This window comes from Lutra lutra, chromosome 1 (assembly GCF_902655055.1).
Source record: "Lutra lutra chromosome 1, mLutLut1.2, whole genome shotgun sequence".
NCBI classification, from domain to species: domain Eukaryota; kingdom Metazoa; phylum Chordata; class Mammalia; order Carnivora; family Mustelidae; genus Lutra; species Lutra lutra.
The window spans coordinates 165571832-165586211 of record NC_062278.1 but is presented as its reverse complement, the minus strand read 5'-3'; the positions used below and the strand labels follow the sequence as shown (position 1 = coordinate 165586211).

The window sequence follows — 14380 nt, the reverse complement described above, 5'->3', positions numbered from 1 at the left end:
GAAAACCCGCAGTATTGTAGGATTCCACTTATGTGGAACGTCTAGAACAGGCAACTTTATAGAGACAAAGTAAACCAGTAGTTGCCAGGGGTTCTGGGGAGGCAGGAAAATATCTAAAAAATGATTGTGGTGATGGTTATACAACTCTGTTAGTATATAACACCACACTGAACTGAACACTTTAAATAGGGGAGTTCTACGGCATATGGATTATATCTCAATAGATGTTTTTTTTAAGGAACTTGGTAGAGCGCTACTTTAGACAAAACAGTCAAGTAGGGTACACCTGGGCCGCTCAGTCAATTGAGCATCTTTTTTTTTTTTTTAAGATTTTATTTATTTATTTGAGAGAGAGAGAGAGAAAACATGAGAAGGGAGAGAGTCAGAGGGAGAAGCAGACTCCCTGCCAAGCAGGGAGCCCGATGCGGGACTCGATCCCAGGACCTTGAGACCATGACCCGAGCCGAAGGCAGTCGCTTAACCAACTGAGCCACCCAGGCGCCCTGAGCATCTGACTCTTAATTCTGGCTCAGGTCATGATCCTGGGGTTGTGGAATCGAGCCCCACGTCGGGTTCTGCGCTCAGCGCAGCATCTGCTGGGGATTCTCTTCTCCTTCCGTCCCTCCCCCAACTCACACTCTCGCTAAAATAAATTTTAAAAATCTTAAAAAAAAAAAGATAGTCAAAAACCATAAGAGACTCTTAATCTCACAAAACAAATTGAGGGTTGCCGGCGGGAGGGGGATAGGGAGAGGGTGATTGGGTTATGGACATTGGGGAAGGTATGTGCTATGGTGAGTGCTGTGAAGTGTGTAAACCTGGCGATTCACAGACCTGTACCCCTGGGGCTAATAATACATTATATGTTAATTAAAAAATTAAAAATTTTTTAAAAAAATAGTCAAATAAGGCCAACTCATGTAAAGCGAAACAACAATCTATCGATGTGTGTACACATGTATACACACAGAGCAAACTGCCCCAAAACATCTTAACACACAAAGGCCTTCCATCCATTATCACTGCTCAGAGGCAGGGGAATCCCTGAGTGGTAAAAAGAATCCAGCTGGAATTCTATAACTTGGAGTCCTTTTAATACTTAATGAGTTTTTCATGCTAGGCTTGAAAACACCAATCTTGACCATTTTGCCTCAAATTAGCCAAACTTTGCCAGTTAAATTTTAAGAGATTAAGCTTTTTAACAAACCAGTCTACAAAAATTTCCCCACCAACTTGGGCTATCGTGATCCTGTTTCTCAAAAGTCGTAAAACCAAACCAAACAAAACCAAACCCCCAAGTTCCTATAACGTCTCCCATTTTCACCTGACACTTCTCTCTCCTTGCTGGCTGGAAGCCCTTCAGCTCCTGCGTGAACCCAACCCTTCAAGCAGAGGTTCACTGATACCGTTTCCTGCTTAGAAGGCTCTCTTTTCTCTCCCTCCCTTTGTCTCTCTCTACTTGCTAGTTCATTCAGCCAACACTTACCAAAGGCTTATTCTGGGGAGAATAACCCCAAGAAAACACTACAGTTAGAGTCTACACTGAGGTATTTACCTTGTGATTTCAATAATAAAATAGATTTTTCTCTATGTATTTCAAAGAATTTTCCCATATTTTATAAAATTGATCTTTTTCTATGTAATTATCTATAATGTAAACATGGCAGATATTAACAATTCATAGCTAGTGAACTAAACTTTCTTCTGACAGCTAAGATCTATGTTTTCATCACAAAATCTTTCACTATTTGTGTACTCATGAGAGTTAAAACCCAAGAATAAAAAACAAGTTAAACGGGAAAAAAAAAAAAACCCACAAAGTTTTCCATTGGAAAATGTAAACAGAACATTTAAAAATTTTTTTTAAGTTTTTTTTTTTTAAAGATTTTATTTATTTATTTGACAGAGAGATCACAAGCAGGCAGAGAGGCAGGCAGAGAGAGAGGAGGAAGCAGGCTCCCTGCTGAGCAGAAAGCCCGATGCGGGGCTTGAACCCAGGACTTGGGATCATGACCTGAGCCGAAGGCAGCGGCTTAACCCACTGAGCCACCCAGGCACCCCTTGATATTTATTTCTTTAAGAGAGAGAGCGTGAGCACAAGTTGGGGGAGGGGCAAAAAGAGAGAATCCCAAGCAGACTCCGGGGTGAGCATGGAGCCTGGCGCGGGGCTCGATCTCACAACCCCCAAATCATGACCTGAGCCAAAATCAAGAGTTGGATGCTTACCTGACTGAGCCAACCAGGTGCCCCAAAATATTTTTCATTTTCAAAATACCTAATTTTTTACCCTTCTCAGGCATCAAAATGGCAGGAGTGGGGATTCCCTGGCTTGAAATTGGAAGAATTTCTTTTTTTCAGAGGGTTGGGATCCTTCAGTGATGAAATGATCCAACATCATCAGCATGAGCTAACCTAACCCACTAACCATAAGTTGTGAGCTGCAAGTCAACCTTTCAGGCCTCTCACATCAAGATGAACAGCGTCTCCTTCAAAAACAGTCACCTCAAGAGAGGACACACTCTAGTGACCTGTCACTGCCCAACACACATTGCAATTGCTGTCAGGGCCCTTGGACAAGCCCCCTGGCCTGACGTGAACCAGGATTCTGACTTTCTGGTTAGACCTCCCTTTGGAACAAAGAAAGCTACCACTATGGAATGTTCTCCAATACACCCCCCTGAACGACCTGCCAGGAGGAAGAGCTGCAGGCTCCGAAGAATGTGAATAAGGATCGTCACAGGACGCCTGGGTGACTCAGTGGGTTCTGTGACTCTGTCTTCAGCTCAGGTCATGGTCTCAAGGTCCTGGGATCGAGGCCCGCATCAGGCTCTCTGCTTAGCGGGGAGCCTGCTTCTCCCTCTCTCTCTTGCCTGCCTCTCTGCCTATTTGTGATCTCTCTCTCTCTCTCTGTCAAATAAATAAATAAAATATTAAAAAAAAAAAGTATCATCACAACTGATCAAACACCTGGGAAATCCGTGCACAATTTCTCAAGGAGACTATCCTGAAAGAGGGGAGCACCCAGGAACACATCGAGACACAAATTTTTTTTTAAACAAATCAGTCCCATTACATCTTAGTCACACTCCAAATCTGGGATGGTGTCACCTCAAACATGGATGAACAGGTGCGAAAATCTCGAAGAACTCACAATGTTTACACACCTCATGGAGGACTAAGTTCCTGTTTTTCTAGTCCAAGAAAGGGAGGCTTACAAGGCAGAGGAGTACAAGTCAGATCAGAGGAGTCCACATACATCATGGTATAGACATAGAAGCTATTAATGAGAAACGGTCCTTGCTTATCAATTTATCACAGCAGATTGGAGAGATCCTCTCTCTAACAGCAGTGGCTTGGGTTCTGTGGTTCCATGTTCAACAGAACAGCATTTTGTAAGCCGTTCTAGAAGATGGGCTTTTTCTTTTGTTCACAATAGCCATATGAACCAATTCACCCAATGCATCTGAATTAATAAGGATTTGTTTAACTAGAACTGGGCATTAGGATGCTGATACAGTATTGCTAATCAAAACACCAAAAAAACATAAAATGCAAGTGATATACGATGGCCCAGATATTAAACTCATCCCCCACACCCACATGTGTATGTGCAGTGTTTATGCACGTACTACCGGTGGGTGGTCTAGAATAAAGGCCTCCATGTCCTGCTCTGTAAGATGGGGATCCTTCTCACAGGGCGACCATGAGAAAACCCTGTGTGAGTAGGTGAGATAGGGATTCTCTCTGCAGCTCACTGACCGAGGAACAGATCACTGAAATGACTTGTACAAAGTCAGCTGGGCACCCGAACCGAGAAGCCAAGCTTCTGGACTCCCCATGCCACGCTCTCTTCCAGGTGATTTCCATACCAACATCAGTCCCCATTTACTGATGATCTGCAACAGGTCAGGTCGCTGAAGCTAAGAGGTCTCCAACTGAAGCAGATCAGGAAGGGTGACGTCACGTGCCTGGAGCGCTACGTGCAAAGTCAAGATTTTAAGGTGGTGCCTCATGGGTCTAACACTGGCCCTCCTTCCACCGTCTTTCCATGACATGTGCTACCTCAGGGCTGTCAGAAAGCTCGTGAGACAAAGTTTATTTGGCAACAGGATAGCTGTCATTGGCCTCAAGAGCAGATTTCAGACAACCAGCATGACCCAGAATTTCTTGCTTATTTAGCAGTCCTTTTGCTATTTTTTTTAAAGATTTTATTTATTTGATAGAGAGATCACAAGTAGGCAGAGAGGCAGGCAGAGAGAGAGGGGGAAGCAGGCTCCCTGCTCAGCAGAGAGCCCAATGTGGGGCTCGATCCCAGGACCCTGGGATCATGACCGGAGCCGAAGGCGGAGGCTTAACCCACTGAGCCACCCAGGCGCCCCCCTTTTGCTATTTCTGATCAAAACTGAAAAAGTCGGGGCTCCCGGGTGGCTCAGTGGGTTAAGCCTCTGCCTTCGGCTCGGGTCATGATCCCAGGGTCCTGGAATCGAGCCCTGCATCGGGTTTTCTGCTCAGCAGGAAACCTGCTTCCCCATCTCTCTCTCTACCTGCCTCTCTGCCTACTTGTGATCTCTGTCTGTCAAATAAATAAATTCTTTTTTTAAAATTTAAAAAAAAAAAAAAACCTGAAAAAGTCAAATCAATAACATCCATATCAGGAAGGCACCTGATCCAAATAGCAAAATCAGACCCCTGATTGGAAGGACCAAGGAAGCAAACTTTAAAACAAGGCAGTTCCTATTTCCTTGCCTGCCCCCTCCTTTGGAAGCCACTACAAAAACAAAGGTGACTTGTAGGGCCTAGAGAAGCTTTAGCGCCAAGGCCCAAGGGCATACACTTTACCTCTGTGAGGGAGAGATCTGGCAACATCCCCAACAAGGGGAAAGTGAACCTGACAGAGAGCCGAATAAAGGGGGTACAATTCGACAAGGCTAACCTCTGTGTGTGGACTTGAGGCCTGTGTCCCTAGCGATCTGTAAAATGAGTTTACATAACAGGCCTTTGTGTTGTCCCAGATAAGAGAGAGTAGAGGAGCGGTCAGAATGTTTTAAGGATTTAGAACCGGCTGAGATTTCCTGGGGGACAATGAGGTTGGGGGTGGCAGGGAGCAGGGGTGGAGCCAAGGATGGGGGGGGAAGGGTGAGTTAAGAAATCATCTGTCTGATCGAAGGAGGAAAACGGTTAACAAGGACCACAATAATTTAAGTCCTCATTTGTAATTCCTCGGTTTTATTCGCATTAGCACTTTCAGGATAGACAAGAAACTAGTAACACCGATTGCCTCTTCTTAGAAGGCAGTGTGGAGTTGGGGGACGAAGGTGGAAGGAAGCTGTTGTTTGTTTTTGTTTTTGTTTTTTTACTGTATGCCCTTTTACACTTTTGAAATTTTGAAATTCTGGACCATGTATTTGGATTATCTATTCAGAAATATATAAAGGGAATTTTTATACTAGTTTAAGCATGTCCATAGTTTTCCAACAACCCTAAGAAGCAGGCAGAGCAAAGATCATTAGTCCCAACTCCCAAATGAGGAAGCTGTGGGGTCTAAGAAGAACTAAGAAGGGAAAAAGAATTTCTAACATAACACAATTAAAAAAAAAAAGAAAGAAAGAACTGGCCACAGTTGTGGTGAGGCTGGAAATAAGACTCGGATCTTCAGAATCCTAAGCCAGTGCTCTCTTTCAGAGACCCCACAGTTTGAAAGATGCAGCCCGCCCCCGCATTCCCCTCATTCGGGGCACCCCCCCATTCGCTCTTGAAGTTCAACCTGCATAGCTAGAGCTGTGGGAATCCACATGGGGTATGGCACAGGAGCCCTATATGGAGCCTTACTAACCAGCACAGCAGGCTAGGTGAGCTGTTCAGAGCTGGCTAGATGTTTTGGGAGCAAATATCCTGAAACTTGCTAGGGTTTCAACCCTTATTACTGAAAAATCTATCAAATGCCCAAGTCCACGTTGTTTCTCAAAGTACAGTGGCTACAACTGCATTTTTACTAGATTCATTAACTTGCAGGCTCTCGGGGTCATCATTTTGAACTCAGAGGGACTCAGACGGGTGGTCAAGTGTAAAAATGAGCACTGGGCTTAGAATCCAGGCAGACCCTGGGTTCAAGTCCTGGTTTTGCACCTGATTTGGGTGTGGCCTTAGGTATGCTGGTCACTTCCTTTATTTTGGCCTCAGCTTCCCCTCTATTAATAAAAATCAATTCAGAGACATGTACTGTGCACCGTGTGTCTAACACTGCTGCGGGTGCGGGGCCTCACAGGCCCACAGAGCAGACTAGATCCCTGCACTTTCAAGGAGTGGACAGACCCTGTACAGGAGGAGATCAACACATGAGGTCATTTCCAGTCTGATGAGCTATGAACTTACTCCCTGAACTCACCCTGTAATGTGGAGAGAGGGTCCACATTTGCAGTGGGAGCCAAATGAGGAAGCAGGAGGGGGATGTAGGTAGGGACATTATATGACAGGCAGGGGGACAGATACAAAGAGCCCAAAGCAGGCATGTCTGAAGGGCATGTCTGAAGGACAGAAAGGGCTAGCGAGGCTAGAGAGCAGCAAGTGAGGGCAGAGGGAAGGAGATAAGACAGCCAAGGCAGACAGGGGGCCCATGGCTTCAGGTGAGGAGTCTGGATGCCATTCTGGTTGCAACAGGAAGTGATTATAGAAATAAAGAGGTTTAATTTGATCTGTGATGTTGCAAACTTTCTTATTTTTTTTAGCAGCAGAACTTTTCAGTCAAATAAAAACAAGTGGAACCTCAATATAGAACTGGATAAAAGTGGTTTTGCTCGGGCTGGGTGAGAAGCTAGTTAATTAAGGCCCTTCTGAACTTGTGGCCTCTTGGCCTTTCCCCTTTACCCCTGCGGCAGCTCCCAAGCACTGGAGCTCAGAGGAGCTGCAAAAACACCAGGTGATCTATCTCTGGGTTCTTCAAGCTCTAACAAAATCTGGCAGTACAGGGAGAGGAGGTATGGGGAATCATGGTGGATCCTTGCTGGGCCCCAGACAGTCCCTGGAAAGGTTTTAAATCCCTGAAGTGCAGGAACAATAACAATAAAATCTGGCTCATCAAAGGTTCCGGTTAGAGTGACATTGCTGAAACTATAGGGACAGAAAACAGATCGGTGATTGCCAGGGGCTAAGGTGAAGGGAGGACACTGACACAAAGGGAGGGACACAGGGCAACTTTCTGGGTTGCTGGAAGTATTGTATACTGTGACTGTGCTGGTGATTATGGGACTCTATACATTTCATCAGGATTTACAAAACTGTACACCTAAAATGGGTGAAGCTTAAGGAGAATAAATTTAACTTGAACAAACCTGATGTTAAAAAAAAAAAAAACAAGGGGCGCCTGGGTGGCTCAGTGGGTTAAGCCGCTGCCTTCGGCTCAGGTCATGATCTCAGGGTCCTGGGATCGAGCCCCGCATTGGGCTCTCTGCTCAGCAGGGAGCCTGCTTCCTCCTCTCTCTCTGCCTGCCTGTGATCTCTCTCTGTCAAATAAATAAATAAAATCTTAAAAAAAAAAAAACACAACAACAACAACAACATACAAAGACACCTCCGAGGTATTTTATAGATGGAGAAACAGACTTGGAGAGCAAAAATGACTTGCTCCTGCTGAGTCAGAAGAGCCCCCAAATGGCTGATTGAAGGGCTACCCCCACCCCCACGCCACTGCTCCTCAGTTTCAATCCCAAGCCTCTTTAGTACCTGGCCTCAGGTTTCTCTGACTTGCAAACTGAGGAGGTAGATACTTGCCAAAGACTTTCCCACTCCAAACAATCAGATTCTAAGAAGCAGGCTGGTGTAGGGGAAAGACCTCAATGTCAGAAACACTGGAAGAAAAATGACCACTTGTGTCAGTTATGAGCTGGGTACCCTGGGGCCAGCCTGTCCTATGCCAGGACAGGGTTAATAAGAACACATCTGTACATCAGCTGGCACACAACAGCCACCAAGAGGGGCAGCCATTATCACCCTTCTACCCCGACCGGATCCCAGTCCCTATCCCACCAGGCTGCTTCCTAAGAACAACGTGGAGGTAACCATAGGGAACAGAAATCGCCAACTCCCTGCCCTGCGTTGCATAACCTGTGCTCGGGTACACAGTACACCCTGGGCTCCACTGGGGCACAGGCTGTTATCTCGCCAGGTAAACAGGAACACCCCGCCCCCTCCTTGACCACCGTCAGCACCCAGCCACCACAAACACTCGGGGGTAGGAGAAGGCCGGCAGCGCACAGGAACACCAATGCTATTTATGCCTATATTTTGGGCACTCCACTTTCCCTGTGGCTGCTGGCATCATCGCAGGGCACAAACTCATCCACAGACACACTCCACCCATCCCACAGCCCTTCCCTCACCACCTGTTCCAAAGGGGTGGTCCCAAATAATGACTCAAAGCTGCCGGCCCCACCTTGCTTTTTTTTTTTTTCTCTCCAATGTAAGGCAACCAAAAACACACAGAAACCCAGAAGATTCTTTAAGACAAAACAAAACAAAAGCCTTCAGGCAAGGAGCTTCTGCTTCCGCTGGCACATCAAATCATGTAAAGTTTGTTGGCTTACTATTTCTCCACGGAGGAACAGGAGGTAGGCAACACCCAGAAATTATACCAATTTTGCAGAAACAAAGAGCTAAGTACCCTGGCTAAAGGCAAACATGAGCGGGGCTACAGTGGCCCAGGGACACAAAGCCCCAGAGCTTCAGGTCTCAAGGGACTCCCCCATACCTTGGCTCAACTTCTAGAAAACACAGAGATAACAGGAGATAACACTTGTCCTGTGCTGCCCCTGACCAGTGCTCTTAAGGACTGTCCTGGAGATCATGTGAACTGAAAGTGGTGAGAGAATGGAAAAGATTTCTGCAGAGCTCAGTTAAGTTACTGAGCAAAAACAATGCTTTGCCCCAGCCACGGTCTCCTCACTCTATGAGGGAGGCCTGGTAGCCAGGTTAAGAAACTGATTCATTAATCACAAATATTATTTATCAAAGCACTGCCAGGACATTGTGGCAACTACATCCTGCTGTTTCTCTTCAGAGTCATTGCCAAAGTTGTGTCCTCTCCCCCACCTTCCGGTATCTGTGAACTTTTCAGTTCTATCAAACTCCAGCTGGGGGAGGGGACCCAGGGCTGGCCCTCGTTGAGTAAAGTTCCACCACCAGGTCCACAAAGAGACTGCAGGGAGGCGTGGCCAGGCCGGAAATTCTGACAAAAAGTTTTGGCCCTCCGGTCCTAGAAACAACTACTTCCTGATCCTTCCTAGGCTTGGGGCGGTGTAGTTCTCTGGCCGGGTTCCCCCCACCAGGGCCGAGCTGGGGGCTTCGATCGAGGGTGGATGGGTCAGGCCAGCCAGGCGGCCTTCTGTCCCCCGCACCCCAAGCCGCTCTGCTGCCTTCCACTGGCTAAGTTATTTTGGAGCAAAAGTGCCCCCAGGGTGTGAGCTCCGGAGGGCAGGGCCTCTTCCCCCGCAGCATCCCCAAAACACACACACACACACAAACACACACCCCAAGGCCGATGTTCTGAGGACTGAACCGACCCAGACCCCAAGGCCCAGGCCTGCTCCAACAGGAGGAAGGGAAAGGGGGAATCGAAAGGGATTTGCCAGAAACCTCAGGACAATCCGGGGCGCTCGCAGCGGCCTGGGACCGCTTCCGCTGAGGGAGCGCTTTCTAGGGGTCCCGGTCAACTCCCGGTGCCCGTCGGAGAACGGGCTGCGCGGCAGTCAGAGAGGGCCAGGCCACCCCCGCCCGGCGACCCCAGGCTGGGCCTCCCACCTTGACCCGCTTGCCCTGGATCTCCAGCGTCTTCATGGTGAAGTCGACGCCGATGGTGCTGCCCTGGCGCTCCGAGAAAGCGCCGGTTTTGAAGCGCTGCACCACGCACGTCTTGCCCACGCTCGCGTCGCCCACCAGCACCAGCTTGAACAGGAAATCGTACTGCTCGTCCGGGTCCCCCGGGCCCGGGCCCGGCCCCGCCATGGCCGCGCGGGAGCCGAAGGGCCGGCGCTCCGGACGCTGAAGGAAGCCGGAGCTCACGGAAGCCGCGGACCGCCTGGCGACGTGGAACCGCCGCAACACCTGAAGAAGGGGTGCCGCTGTCTGCCGGCCCCGGCCCGGCCCCGGCCCGGCCCCGCCCCGGCCGGCCCCCCCGCCCCGCCCCCGGCCAGCCCGGAGCCCCGCGGGCCTCGGCTCAGCCCGGGACTCGCCTAGTCCCGCCTCCGCAAAGCTCGCGGCCGGCCCTCTGCCCCTTCCGGGCCAGTCCGGTCCTCGCGCTCGGCCTCAGCCCCGCCCCTGCCCCACTCAACCCTGAGCGCATTGGGCCCGCCCCATCCCCACTCCAACCTCAGCCCTTCGCGGGACAGACTCCGCCCTCAGCCACACCCCCAGTCAGACTCCGCCCCCGGACCCGCCCCAGCACCGCCCTGGCCGACTCCGCCCCCAGCGTCACTCTTGGCCCCGCCCCCAGCCCGACTCGCTGCCCTCGGCCCGCCGACAGTCAGCCTCTCAGCTCCGCCCCTAAACCCGCCCACAACCCAACTCCGCCCAAGGCACTGCCAGCACTCGCCACGCCCCCCGGCGCCGACGGCTAGGCTGCCTCACTGGAGCAATCAGGACTCGCCTCGAGGGTACGGTGGAGTCCCTGGGCCTGCAGGCGTGGGGGCCGATTAACCCAAACCTTGAACCCGGAATGACCTCCTCTAGAATGGATCACTGGGAAGGGGACAAGCGTGGCAGAATCCCTGCAACAGGGGATGTCTGTGTCTCCCACACAGACGGGAAAGGCGAAGGAACGAGAAGGCTTCAGTGAGACCAGAAATTAAGCCGGCTACAAAACGGGTGAAGACCAGAATCCTGGTGGGGAAAGGGACCCGAAGGCTGCCTGCTCAAGGTGACGCCCCCTTCAGGACTCTCGAGAGTAGGGAACTAGAGGGCCCATTTGGTGGATGGCAAGGCGGGAAGGAGGAGTTGGGAGATCACAACCCCCAGAGGCAGCCTAGCGTTTAAGCAGCTGTCCTAATGGCTCAGGGTGGGCTGGCTCAGTTGGGGTTATGGGTCCATTTGGGGAAACTGACCCAGCCAAACAGCACCAATGATTGGGCTGAGCAGAGGAGCATGGGAAGTTTGTGGGGAATTCTGTGGTAGGTCAGACAAGCTTTTGCCAAGATAATCCATAAACCAAGAGTCCTTGAAAATAGATCAAATGGAACCTATCCCCACAAAGGGCTTCCCAACTACCCAGCAGGGAGGGAATTGAGGACACTCCTGCCCTCTTCAGACTCCAGTTCTACTTGGTTCAATAAATTGTTATTAATACCTACTATAGGCCCTTGGAACACATCAGTGAACAAAGCAGACAAAAATCCATACCCTCCCCAGCAGAAAAGGGAAGAGGGCTTTCCCATAGCTTAAGGAGACCACGGAGGGCAAGTCCACCAGGACCAGTAGTACCCTGAGGATCCCCGACCTACCTTACTGGCTAAGTGGGGAAGAGACTGGATTATGAGGCAAAGACAGACCCATGGAGAAGATGGAACAACAACCTGTTCTGGAACCATGGAAGCTCTTCTCCCATGGGAAGTGCCCAACAGTGTTAGACAGGAACCCCCAAAGTGCTATGGAAAAGCAATTCGGGGAGCCCAGCTTTATTATATCAGACTGGAGGGGCAGGAAATAGCCTTCCATTCTGAAGTAGTAGGAGACAGAAGGACATGGGGTGGAAGACTTCCACAAGCTTGGGTTGGCTCTGAGGCATGTCAAAGCTCAGAACCCCAGAAAATAACATCTGTTCCAGCCCAGAGTGGCTCCTCACAGGCACTGGTGGAAAGAAGAAAGGAAAAGGTGAGCCCGGGGGCCGAGATGAGCCAAGACTCAGCTACTGGAAGCATGGAGAAAGGAACAAAGAGTATAGACATTCACAGGGTGGGGTGGACATGTGGCTGAATAACTGAACTGGCCTTTTTTTGCCTTGCCTGGAATTGGTTTAGAGTGGGACAAAGGCCCCTTGGTCTGGCTATGGATCTTGCCAGAAAGTCCAGCTACCACTTGTCTTTGTAGGTGATGGAAATGTTCTAAACCTAGACTGTCAGGGCACTTGGGTAGGTTCCGTTGGTTAAGTGTCTGCCTTTGGCTCAGGCATGATATCAGGGTCCTGGGATCGAGCCTCGCATTGGGCTCCCTGCTCAGTAGAGGAGTCTGCTTCTCCCTCTGCCCCTTAGCACTACCCCCCACCTCCTGCAAGCACGCCCTCTCTCTCTCCCTCAAATAAATAAAATCTTTTTTAAAAAAATAAAATAAAACTAGACTGTCGTGAGGGCTGCATGACACAGGAAATTTATTAAAATTTTTAAATTGTACACTTACAATGGGTGGAATTGATGGTGAGTAAATTATACCTCAATAAAGCTGTTAAAAAATATCTGCAATGGGGCGCCTGGGTGGCTCAGTGGGTTAAGCCGCTGCCTTCGGCTCAGGTCATGATCCCAGGTCCTGGGTTCGAGCCCCACATCGGGCTTTCTGCTCAGCAGGGAGCCCGCTTCCTCCTCTCTCTCTGCCTGCCTCTCTGCTTACTTGTGATTTCTCTCTGTCAAATAAATAAATAAAATCTTAAAAAAAAAAATCTGCATTTCCTCTCTTTTGGTGGTAAGTTTCTACGTAGCACAATGGCATTTTATCTGAAATCAAATTATGCTCATTTGAAACAGAGTGATTCAAATTCAAAAATGTTTATATCTCACTTAATGCCCCAGTTTTGAAACAATGCATATCCCAAATTTTTAAAATGTGCCAAGAATTTAACATTCTTGGGGCACTTGGGTACCTGGGTGGCTCTGACGGTTAACCAGCTGCCTTTGGGTCAGGTCGTGATCCCGGGGTTCTGGGATTGAGCCCCAGGTCTGGCTTCCTGCTCATCAAGGAGACGCTTTTCGCTCTGCCTCTGCCTGCCATTCCTCCTGCTTGTGCTCTCTCTCTCTCTTTCAAATAAATAAAATCTTTTTAAAAATGTTAAATTGTTTTTTTTTAAGATTTTATTTATTTATTTGACAGAGAGACACAGTGAAAGAGGGAACACAAGCAGGGGGAGTGGGAGAGCGCGAAGCAGGCTTCCTGATGCAGGACTCAATCCCAGGACCCTGGGATCATGACCTGAGCAGAGGGCAGATGCTCAACAACTGAGCCACCCAGGGGCCCCACAATTTAACATTCTTAAAGCTAGTGGTGGGTGGGCTGAGTTTTAACTGTGTTTGTACTGTTGCTACATGGGGGCACACCATCCCAGTTGATAAGCCAAAGTGCCCGTGGTCACCCCAACAGTCTGTGGATCAGAACTCCAATGCCATCTTTCTTGCCCTTCCTTGGAGCCTGATGTGGGACTTGATCCCAGAACCCTGGCATTTTGACCTGAGCAGAAGGCAGTCGCTTAACCAACTGAGCCACCCAGGCACCCTTCTTCCTCCTTTCTTTTTTCATCATTATTCTTTCTACCATCACCATGATTAAAATACACAACCTCTAACAATATCACCCGAGTTCTATTTCGCAGCGCCCAGACTTACTGCTAAAAATGTGCCTCCAAGAGACCCATCAGACACGAAGGTGAGAAAACACAGTAAGGAAGCGAAGACCAGACATCAACGATGATACCCTGCATTCTTAATATAGAAGAGTGCTTGCTACGCGACATTAGAATATAATGGCGCAGCAAGGAAGCAAAGCTATCTTACCAGAGCTATAGACGTGGGTACCTGGGCTGGTTGGTGCTGGCTGATGACTGGGAAGGCGCCCTCCCAGGGGCCAGCCCTCAGCCCAACTGGAGGCCAAAGAAATGCCAGCTATCCAACTCTCTCCCCACTCCCAGAACCCCAAAACATCATGAACACGGGGAAATGAACCCCAGTCCTGCCTGCTTCTGTTGATTCCATTTCATGCTTGAGGCTCTGCCTGAAAATAGAGGGATCAAATGGCTCTCAGCACCCCTACTTCTACCTCTGCCAGCTCCATGCTGTCCTCCCACCCCCACTGCCACCCTCCACCTGGCACAGTGCTCCCACCCAGGCCTATCCTGGCTTAACAGCCCCTCCTCCATACCACCCCCTCAGCATCAAGTTCCCACAGTTCCCCTCCCCCCACCCAAGGGGCTCTGTCAAGGCCACTCCCCTGCTCAAACTTCAGTGATAAGTCCCAGACCCTCTGAAACACAGTATTACACCTTATTCCTCCATCATCTGTGTCCCCCATCCCCGCCCTTTTTCCCAGACCCTCCAACTTGCCAGTTTGCATGGAGTCCTCCATGGCATAGCCAGAGGGACTGAGGGGGATCAAGTCCTGCTCTCCCCACTCCTCACCACACTGACTGGGATGGAAA

The 14380-nt window shown here is 49.5% G+C and overlaps 2 protein-coding genes across 2 annotated transcripts in view; both read right to left on the bottom strand.

Annotated features, from left to right (window-relative positions):
* The window catches only part of RAB43 (RAB43, member RAS oncogene family), a 36763-nt gene extending 26642 nt beyond the window's left edge, over positions 1-10121 (bottom strand). Inside the window, exon 1 of the mRNA XM_047743454.1 lies at positions 9793-10121. Coding sequence (XP_047599410.1) covers positions 9793-9996 — 204 coding nt within the window. The 5' untranslated portion in view covers positions 9997-10121. The remainder of the gene's footprint in view (positions 1-9792) is intronic.
* The window catches only part of ISY1 (ISY1 splicing factor homolog), a 35995-nt gene continuing 29508 nt past the window's right edge, over positions 7894-14380 (bottom strand). The window contains exons 12-13 of the transcript XR_007129707.1: positions 13679-13684; positions 7894-7919 (exon numbers count right to left, since the gene is read on the bottom strand). The gene's annotated coding sequence lies outside the window, so the exon portion shown is untranslated. The remainder of the gene's footprint in view (positions 7920-13678; positions 13685-14380) is intronic.